This window comes from Pollachius pollachius (genome assembly GCF_949987615.1).
Source record: "Pollachius pollachius genome assembly, chromosome: 4".
NCBI lineage: Eukaryota > Metazoa > Chordata > Actinopteri > Gadiformes > Gadidae > Pollachius > Pollachius pollachius.
In genome coordinates this window covers 204,141-215,000 of record NC_136937.1, presented here as the reverse complement: position 1 = coordinate 215,000, position 10,860 = coordinate 204,141, and the positions used below count along the sequence as shown (strand labels likewise).

Here is a 10,860-nt window from a genome sequence, read left to right as displayed (position 1 = left end):
CTCTCTCTCTCTCTCTCTCTGTTGGCCACGGCTGCCTCTCCACCCTCTCTTCTCTCTCTCTCTCTCTCTCTCTCTCTCTCTCTCTCTCTCCATTGGCCACGGCTGTCTCTCCACCCTCTCTCTCTCCAGGCTGTGTAAAGTTCAGCTGGGGTTCGGAGCGTCTGGCCTTCAAGCCTGGTGGCAGACGGACGCGTTTTCTGAGTACGCCCTGCTTGGCTCTTTGTGTGTAACGCTTTATTTCTTTGGCCTTCTCCTTTAAAGTGTCTTCCTGAATTGTGTTGTGACTTTCTCTCTGTGTTTCTGTCCCTCCATCCGTCAAGTCATCAGTGTCTTCTTGTCTTTACCACGGTCGTCTTCATGCTCTCTGATACCGGACGGCTGTGCTAATAAGACAGAATTCATAGGGTTACAAGACAGAATTCATAGGGTTACAAGACAGAATTCATAGGGTTACAAGACAGAATTCACAGGGTAACAAGACAGAATTCATAGGGTTACAAGACAGAATTCATATTGTTTTGAGACTAAACTTATATGGTTACAAGACACAATTGATTCATGGTGGTTATGAGACTAAATGAACAGGGTTAGCAAGTGGCAGAATAGAGAAACTAGAGGTCATCTATGTTGCTTACCTGAGCAATTGATAAGATGTTCCCAGTCCATAGCTCATGTCAACATAATAGATGGAATACTTTGGTTTAGCCAATAAAGGATGCTGTCCTGGACTGATGCAGCTTGTAATCAGGAAGTGACTATTGCTTTGCTAAGAGAAAGCTTGAGATGCTGCATCATTCCCATGACAGAATACATCCAAGCACTATTATATGATGAATTCCTTCAAGAAATTTGAGTTCAATAGGAACTTAAAGCAGGAACTGCAGCAACAATTCATTACAAAAAAATTACACAGATGTTTCTCATGTCTCTTGATAGAACATCATTTTGTGTTCAAATATATAAGTTTGCTTGCAGCCTAACAGAATGGTGTGCTTATCGGCTGATTCTGACAGTACCAGAGCTTCCAACAGTTGGGTCATTTTCAACCCATTCTGCTTCATTGGTTTGAACACCAGTTGAACTACGACTCACCTTGAGCTTCAGTCCAGCCCTGGTGTCTCTACGGCATCAAGACAAGTAGAAGGCAAACAAGTGTAGGCCTGATGACTTGATAGTTTGGGTTTGTATTGTTTTTATTTTTAGAGTTACATATTTTTATTTAAGCTTTATTATTATTCAATTTAGGACTTTTTTATAAAGTGTTTTTATATGGTTTTATATATTCAAAGTTGTAATTTGAATATTTTATTTCAATGAGTACTTCAAAAACCATGACATTTAAAAAATACTTGAAGTAGCATGTGTGTGTGATTACAATTTATTTCATGGATTCCCACCATGAAATGATGTCATTGTTTATATTATTAGGTTATTATACATTTGCCAAGTGATAGTGCTTTGTGGATGTAAATGAATGAGGTCATTACACAAACAGTACTTGCACTTTAAAGTGAATAATAGCTTAAACAAATGCTTAAATTCATGTATCCTTCCTGATTGGTTGTTGATCGAAGGCTCTTTCTGAACCCCCGCCCCCCCCCCCCCCACCCTGAGGCTCTCCTACACTTCCTCCCTCACTTCCTGTTTCCCTGCACTCTTCCTCACGCACTCTCTCACACACGCACTCTCTCACACACGCCCTCTCTCACACACGCACTCTCTCACACACGCCCTCTCTCACACACGCACTCTCTCACACACGCCCTCTCTCACACACGCACTCTCTCACGCACGCACTCTCTCACACACGCACTCTCTCACCTCACTCACTCTCTCACACACGCCCTCTCTCACACACGCACTCTCTCACACACGCACTCTCTCACACACGCACTCTCTTACCTCACACACTCTCACACACGCACTCTCTCACACGCACTCTCTCACCTTACGCACTCTCTCACACACGCACTCTCTCACACACGCACTCTCTCACACACGCACTCTCTCACACACGCACTCTCTCACCTCACGCACTCTCTCACACACGCACTCTCTCACACACGCACTCTCTTACCTCACGCACTCTCACACACGCACTCTCTCACACGCACTCTCTCACCTTACGCACTCTCTCACACACGCCCTCTCTCAGACACGCACTCTCTCACACACGCACTCTCTCACACACGCACTCTCTCACACACGCACTCTCTCACACACGCACTCTCTCACACACGCACTCTCTCACGCACGCACTCTCTCACACACGCACTCTCTCACCTTACGCACTCTCTCACACACGCACTCTCTCACCTCACGCACTCTCTCACACACGCACTCTCTCACCTCACGCACTCTCTCACACACGCACTCTCTCACCTCACTCACTCTCTCACACACGCCCTCTCTCACACACGCACTCTCTTACCTCACACACTCTCTCACCTCACGCACTCTCTCACACACGCACTCTCTCACACACGCACTCTCTTACCTCACGCACTCTCTCACCTCACGCACTCTCTCACACACGCACTCTCTCACCCTCTCCCTGTCTCGGTAGAGCCAGGGGGGTCTGGATGGGGGAAGACTTTTTAGAGGCTCTAATCCAGGCCTGGGATGTGAACAACAAAAATGTTGATAGATAAGGTCTTGGGGTGAATGGGGGAGTGATACAGAGCTAATATTGATAATGATAGATAAGGTCTTGGGGTGAATGGGGGAGTGATACAGAGCTAATATTGATAATGATAGATAAGGTCTTGGGGTGAATGGGGGAGTGATACAGAGCTATTATTGATAATGATAGATAAGGTCTTGGGGTGAATGGGGGAGTGATACAGAGCTAATATTGATATTGATAGATAAGGTCTTGGGGTCAATGGGAGAGTGATACAGAGCTAATATTGATAATGATAGATAAGGTCTTGGGGTGAATGGGGGAGTGATACAGAGCTAATATTGATATTGATAGATAAGGTCTTGGGGTTAATGGGGAGTAACACAGAGCTTATATTGATATTGATAGGTAACTCTTGGGGTTAGTATTCTGCCATGGACCCTGCTCTGGGTCTAACGCTGGCTAACCAGGGAACCCAACCCAGAGCCTCACCACCTAGGGGCCATCCTGGGTCTAACGTTGGCTAACCAGGAAACCCAACCCAGAGCCTCACCACCTAGGGGCCATCCTGGGTCTAACGTTGGCTAACCAGGGAACCCAACCCAGAGCCTCACCACCTAGGGGCCATCCTGGGTCTAACGCTGGCTAACCAGGGAACCCAACCCAGAGCCTCACCACCTAGGGGCCATCCTGGGTCTAACGCTGGCTAACCAGGGAACCCAACCCAGAGCCTCACCACCTAGGGGCCATCCTGGGTCTAACGCTGGCTAACCAGGGAACCCAACCCAGAGCCTCACCACCTAGGGGCCATCCTGGGTCTAACGCTGGCGTGTTGCAGGGTTAAGCATTCAGTTCAGCAACCAAGCTTAGATCCAAGATGGCTCCTAGGTGTATGAGACCCATTAGATGTCTTCCATGAACAACTGCAAATGTGTTTCACTGACAGGTTTTATATGCGGGGGGGGGGGGCTTAACTCTGATTCTCTCCCAACCCTCCAATCGTTGTCTTCCGGCTGTACAGGGAAGATGGTGAAAAAAGTCTGCCCCTGCAACCAGCTTTGCAGTAACTATCTCTGTTTTTGGCCTTCTTCCCTCTTCACCTCCACGTCCGTTGCTCACGCTGTCCCTGCACTCCTCCTCTCCCCCCCCCATCCATTGTCAGATCAATGTATATATACATAACACTTCTATTCAATTCGGTCGGTCGCCTATGTTTCACACGTTGTTCCCTTTGATCAGATATTAAGTTTGAGTTGAAAAGGATACAAGAACAAAGGTGGTTAAAGAACAGGATGGCTGAATTGCAACTGTATTGATTGTATACACACAAATAAACAGACATGTGATTAAAAAAGAAGCACACAAACACACACACACCAACTGGAGCACACGGCTCTCTAGTCTAGATGGAGTCTGCATTCATGTCCTCCCCTCCCCTCCCTTGTCATGGTTGTTTTCTCTAGACTACATAACCCACAATCCACTCTGCTGCAGACATTCCTGACCAAGAATGACCTCATCTTTATTTTCCTCCATTTTATTCAGCATGAGATGACGTTTTCTAGCATCACCTTTTATATTTGTTTTATCTTACCTTCTTTGGTGGGGACGAAAATAGCAGATCAATTATTCATATTCATAAATTATTCAAGATAAAATTACCCATTTAAATTATGCTTTTGAATCTGTTGTCAACATGGGGTATGCCTCAGCTACGTTTAGACTAATTATAATGATCAGCCTTTTGTTTTCCCTTAAAGTTCACGAAGAGGCTGTTTTCATTAATGATGTTGCCTTTACTACGGTTTTATGATAATGTCCCTAACTTAGCTTACAAATAAAACATATTTTGGGGAAAAGGAGGAATTATTTGATCTAAAATACTATATTCTTCAGAAAATTGATCCTTAGCACAATGTGATATATGTTCACTCACAGACTGAATATCAGCAGGACATTGTGACATGATATGTTGGTCCTTTCAAGCAGCACAACGGTGAAGTCTGCAGTGGCTGCAGCAGAAGACATCCCAGTTAATCAGGTAGATTAGGGTTAGGGTTAGTATGGAGTCAGCTTTTCTCCCTAGTTTGGAAGAGCACCGATGAACTGCTCATGTCGTCATTCATCTTTTCCATGGTCGTCCTCATGTTGTCTACCTACCAGCTTCTGGCAAACACAAGCCGAGGGAAAAAATAGATGAACCATTACCAGCACCTAGTGGCCACGAGTGGGACACCGTTAAAACGGCAGAATAACAATTGATTTCTTAATGGCTCTCACTACAGCCCTAATACATTCAGGGTATGTCCGATCGAAAATGATTATGGTTATATTGAGTATTCATAGTTCAATTAGAGGAAATAGGGAGAACATTTCCTGGTTCATCATAACATACCCATCACTTGTTAAACTTATCATTTGGATTTTGTTTTGCAAAATAATATCCCACCTTTGCCCTTAACCTCCTGTTTCTGACTCCTGACCTGTGTGTGTGTGTGTGTGTGTGTGTGTGTGTGTACGTACGTGGCATACATGTGTGCGTGTGCTTCGCTGCACCACCAGATGGTCAGGACAAAGAGTGCATCCTCAATCCCTCCCATAGAATGCCCCCCTCCTCCCTCCCTCCCTCCCTCCCTCCCTCCTCCCCCATGTCTGACTGCCCTCTGCACGGAGCTCAGCCCTCCTCCCTCTGTGTGTCTCCCCAGGGACCAGCAGCACCAACGCGGTGGGCGGCCTTGGCCAGAGCCAGAGTGGTTCCCAGTCCCTGCCGGCCAGCATGTCAGCCGCCACCCACCAGCGCAAAGGCACCTTCACGGACGACCTCCACAAGCTGGTGGACAACTGGGCCCGTGACGCCATGAACCTCTCCCAGGTGCTGATGCCTTCCCTTATGTCCCCATGTATGGACCCCCCCTCCTGCAGCCCGCAGACTGTAGGCTACCAGAGACTAGAGGGGTTAACTACAGCTGGTTAATGGGAGGAAGGTGCAGCCACAGGGAGCTTTGACGGGGTCTAGCCGTGTGTGTGTGGACGGCTGGGGTACCGTCAGACTGATAGACTCTGGGGCTGGGTGAGGTCAAAGTGCACCGGTGAGACCAGCCATCACCAGACACACTCATGAAGATCTCCTACATGGCACAGCTGTATCTGCTCTGTATCATCGTACTCCACCACCCTGCCTCCTGTGACGGAGCTGCCCAGTGACGTGTCCCATGGACATAGCTACCACGGCCAGTGGAGCAATGTCCCTGCTCAAAGCCTGTGCGTGTGTGCCCAGAGTCAGTCCGACTCCGGCCAGGTGACTCCCCTCACACTCCACGCCGTGGTCATGGTTACCTGTCAACTACTCACCCAGAGTACACACCCTGTCCAGTCCTTGGGTCGGGGGTCAGGGTGTAGGGTTACAGTCTCACTGAAGTCTCAGCGTGTTCTGATGTTGGCCATCTGTTGTCTGGTTCTCAGGGCAAGAGGAGCACCAAGCAGCCAGCGGCCCCCCCTCCGACACACAGCTACGATGTAATAAAGACACACACACACTCGCTCATCTTCTAAAGCAGCAACGTCTTGAGGCGTTATTATGACCTCCTCCTCCTCCTCCTCCTCTCTGACTCCTCCTCCTCCTCTCTGACTCCTCCTCCTCATCCTCTCTGACTCCTCCTCCTACTCCTCTTTGACTCCTCCTCCTCTCTGACTCCTCCTCCTGCTCCTCTCTGACTCCTCCTCCTCTTCCTCTCTGACTCATCCTCCTCTCTGACTCCTCCTCCTCCTCCTCTCTGACTCCTCCTCATCCTCTCTGACTCCTCCTCCTCCTCTCTGACTCCTCCTCCTCATCCTCTCTGACTCCTCCTCCAGGTCAACCAGTCCGCCCACCTGACCAGGAAGTACTCGGCTCCTGGCCAATTGTGTGGCAGCAGCATGGGAGGCTCCGCCCACACCCCCCCGTCCCTGGCCAGCCGCAAGAGCTCCCTGTGCCCCCCCCCTCCCCCCGCGGCCTACAGCGCCCAGTGGTCCGGGCCCGTCCAGCCGGCCCCCAGGGCCCCGCTGCAGCCTGGGCCTCTCCTGGTCAGCGCCTCCCAGCCGCTGGGCCCCTACCCCCCCGCGGCGCCCGGCCACACCCCCCAGGGCTTCCACCCGGCCCCCCCCTTGCAGAAGTCGCTCAGCACCCCCGGGGGGCCCGACCTGAGGACCACATGAGGCCGGGGGCCGCCGATCACCGCGGGAGGGAGGGGGGGCGGGGGGAGGAGTCTGAGCTGCTGGCTGTAGAGAGGGAGGCACCTGGAGGGACCTGGAGGCACCTGGAGGGACCTGGAGGGACCTGGAGGCACCTGGAGGGTCTCCTGGAGGGACCTGGAGGGACCTGGAGGCACCTGGAGGGACCTGGAGGGTCTCCTGGAGGGACCTGGAGGGACCTGGAGGGTCTCCTGGAGGGACCTGGAGGGACCTGGAGGGTCTCCTGGAGGGACCTGGAGGGACCTGGAGGGACCTGGAGGGTCTCCTGGAGGGACCTGGAGGGACCTGGAGGGTCTCCTGGAGGGACCTGGAGGGACCTGGAGGGACCTAGAGGGACCTGCAGGGACTTGGATGGACCTGGAGGGTCTCCTGGAGGGACCTGGAGGGACCTGGAGGGTCTCCTGGAGGGACCTGGAGGGACCTGGAGGGACCTGCAGGGACCTGCAGGGTCTCCTGGAGGACAGAGGACGGTGTCTCCCAGGGCGGCGGTGATGACCTCAACCGGGTGAACCAATCCAGGGTCTCTAAAGCGAGCGAGGAGGCCGCTCCAGGCCGCTCCAGGCCGTCCTTTGAGTTTGATCTAAGGGCTGTGGTGAAGCCCTCGTCCCCAGGCCCTCCTCTCTGCTGCGGGGCCGTAGAGAACACATGAGGCAACCGTCCACTCCGCCGCCGCCGCCGCCGCCGCTAACCTGTCCCGGCATGGCCACCGCGACCCCCTGGAGGTCGCGCCACACACGCACGGCCTCTTGGAGACGAGACGGTGCCACGCCGGAACAAGAACCTCGTCCGCTAAATAGATAGTACAACAAGATGGCCGCTGTGGTGTGCGTATGGGCGGAGGCATGGAGCACAACACGCTTTGGGACTAGAACCAACCTGGTACTGGTACCGTGGATCCATCCGTCATTGATCCAGTCTATTTATTCATTAAGGCTTTATTATCGGTGTCAATTCATCCGCCATCCAAAATGTAAAAAGTACCCAGCGGGTCTTCAGATCCATCCTGAGGCCGCAGTTCCTCTAACCTGCAGAGTGAGTTGCCTTATCGATATGAACCAGCCTTCCACGGCTGGAACGCGATTGGTTAGGGTTAGGGTTAGGCTAACCCTAACCCTAACCCTAACCCTAACGCGATTGGTTCTGATTGTACAAAGTCGTACGCTGACGTGGCGAAGTGAACTGACACTCCTTAACTCCCTCCCCCCCGAGCCATCTACTCACCCCTCCCTCCCCCCTCCCTCCCCCTCTCTCCCCCTCCCTCTCCCTCCCTCCCCCTCCCTCACCCCTCCCTCCCCCCTCCCTCCCCCCTCCCTCCCTCCCCCTCCCTCACCCCTCCCTCCCCCCTCCCTCCCTCACCCTCCCTCACCCCTCCCTCCCTCCCCCTCCCTCCCCCCTCCCTCCCCCTCCCTCCCCCCTCCCTCTGGGGAGCCAGGAGCAGGAGAACCAGAGTTCCTGGAGGTGTGGGAGGAACAGAGCAGAGGGTTCCTCTGGCTCCTCACGAGTAGCACTGGAACCGCTGTGTGCTGCTCTGCTCTGTGTGTGTGTGTGTGTGTGTGTGTGTGTGTGTGTGTGTTAGGGTGTGTTGTCTCTTCTTGTGTGGTACTCCTTCCGCCAAACCCCCCATCCTTGTTGCCATGTGATGCAATAATAGCAGTCAACTTTTAGAGAAGTAGCCCAATCATGAGAGCTTGGGAACTCCGCGTGAATAAGTGGCCTTGTTATCAGTGTATCTGATTCCCTGTACACGGTGTGTGTGTGTGTGTGTGTGTTTGTGTGTGCTATGTTCTAGAATGTAAGCCTTGATGATTCCATTTTGTTGAGTTCTTACAGGTTTTGTTTCTTTATTTTTGTAGTTCATTTTGCCTGCTGCCCTCCTCCTAGTTTGCTCTCCTCTGACAAAACACACACACACACACTGGCTTGGTTCACGCACACACACACACATACCCGCCCTCTGCTTGAACACACACAAAAGGAGCACATACTTTCACACACACAAACACAGTCATACATTCAGGTACATGCACACATACACATACCCGCCCTCTGCCTGCCCACTCACACAGAAATTCATACACGCATGAACACACACACATTCATACTCCCACTCCGCCTGCACACACACAGTCACACTTTCAGGAACACAGGCACAAGCACGCACACACGCAGAACAGAAATGTACAGGGCCTAGTTTCCCTGATGCTCAGACCACAGCCTACACAGACACAGGGTCAGGGTTAGGGTCAGGGTTAGGGTTAGGGTTAACCCTGACCCTAACCCTAACCCTGACCCTGACCCTAACCCTGACCCTGACCCTGACCCTAACCCTGACTGACCCTGATCCTAACCCTAACCCTGACCCTGACCCTAACCCTAACCCTGACCCTGACCCTAACCCTAACCCTGACCCTGACCCTGACACCAACCACACACACCCAGACGTTTGGAGCCAAGCAGCAGGCCGTTAACACATGTCATGATTCAGACTAATGCCTGGCTTTAGTGTTTGTCCGTATAAGGTTGGTTTCAATGGTTGAAACAGTTGCCATGTACATTATTATAACTCATTAATGGATATTCTATTTAAAGACAAACAAAAAGGTGTTCCGTTGATGGATCTGTTTATACTCAGCGCATCGGTTAACGATGTGGAAACACTGTGATTATTATTGTTGTTGTTTATTATTAGTAAATGTTGTTGGACAACGTTACGTTTTAGGTGAAATAATAAAAAAAGTTAAATACAGAGATTGGCTTTGAGTCCGTTTACTCTCGTTTCAGTGCATCCCGTGTACAAACAGTGACTTAAGTATAACACTCCTGAAACACTTAAAACAGAATTAGGAACTGAGGACAGAAACTGAGAAAGAAAGCCTGACTGTTAATGTGAACCTCAGTTCTTAACAACCTCTCGTATTGAAATGAAAGTTCATGGACTCCAAAGCCTGACAGAAAAAAACTGCAGGATATTTCGATTTAAAATAACATAAAAAGCTAGCTATTTTTTTCTCCTTCAAACAGTACTTATCTCTACCAGACACTTTAACAGCCCTCCCCGCGTTAGATCAATGTGAATGTATAAACCAACGGTGTCCATTTTATGTACTTGAAAAGCTTATATTTCTTCTTTTCCTTGCCCTCCAATTCCCCCTAAACCCTCAGTTCCTTGGGCATCGAACCGCCAGAGAAACCCACCAGTGCCTTGCATTCTTTCAATTGCTTTTTGGTTTATTTTTGTATTATAATGTTTGCTTGTATTGGTGGATGTTGATTGTATGCTGTGGTTTCAAGTAAGCACGATCTTGGTTGTGTGTGTGTGTGTGTGCGTGCGTGCGCGCGTGCGCGCGGGTTTATGTGTGTGTGCTGTAGACTTCCGCACTGCTCCTGAGTTAAGCGCTACTGCTGCATCAATTGAAATAGAAATGCAAATATTCCCCAAAACACAGACGCCGCGAATGAAATAACAAAAGCAAAGTTTGCGCAAGCCATTAAGGACTATTCAGGCCAATGTAACCATGGAGGCTGAAGTGGTTGCCATGGCTATGATCAATATTGTACGTTTTGACGTAGTTCTATTTCAACCGTTCAACTTTAATAAAAGAAAATCCCTAAATGAATGCGAAAATGATGCGTAACAGGAAACAGGAACCGCTAATAGCTTTCCCAGACCTCAATAGAAGCCCACTGACATAACACCACTCTACACTGAAACAAAGGAGCCAATCCTGAGAGCAGAAGAGTTTCAGCCTCCTGTAGCTTCACTGTCGACCACGGCTCACAGCTATCTCTGAAGGAACGGTTCTTCACCTGTGTTGCGCTTTTTTGTGAAATGTCCTGTCCTGTAGAAAGTGCTTTCTTACCACAGTTGGAGGCCTAAGCCTCAACAGAGAAGTTTGAGAAGTACCAAAGTTTATCTTTAGTTTTCTTCCACCATGATTCGGTCACGGTCACAGATTTGCAGCAGACTAAATCCATTCTGGTTTCGGCTAAAACAGGCGCAGATCCAT

The 10,860-nt window shown here is 50.3% G+C and overlaps 1 protein-coding gene across 1 annotated transcript in view; it reads left to right on the top strand.

The window, feature by feature from the left end:
- The window catches only part of wnk1b (WNK lysine deficient protein kinase 1b), a 92,785-nt gene extending 84,673 nt beyond the window's left edge, over nucleotides 1-8,112 (top strand). Inside the window, exons 33-35 of the mRNA XM_079735606.1 lie at nucleotides 5,329-5,495; nucleotides 6,086-6,139; nucleotides 6,476-8,112. Coding sequence (XP_079591732.1) covers nucleotides 5,329-5,495; nucleotides 6,086-6,139; nucleotides 6,476-6,817 — 563 coding nt within the window. The 3' untranslated portion in view covers nucleotides 6,818-8,112. The remainder of the gene's footprint in view (nucleotides 1-5,328; nucleotides 5,496-6,085; nucleotides 6,140-6,475) is intronic.
- Nucleotides 8,113-10,860: the final 2,748 nt, after the last annotated feature.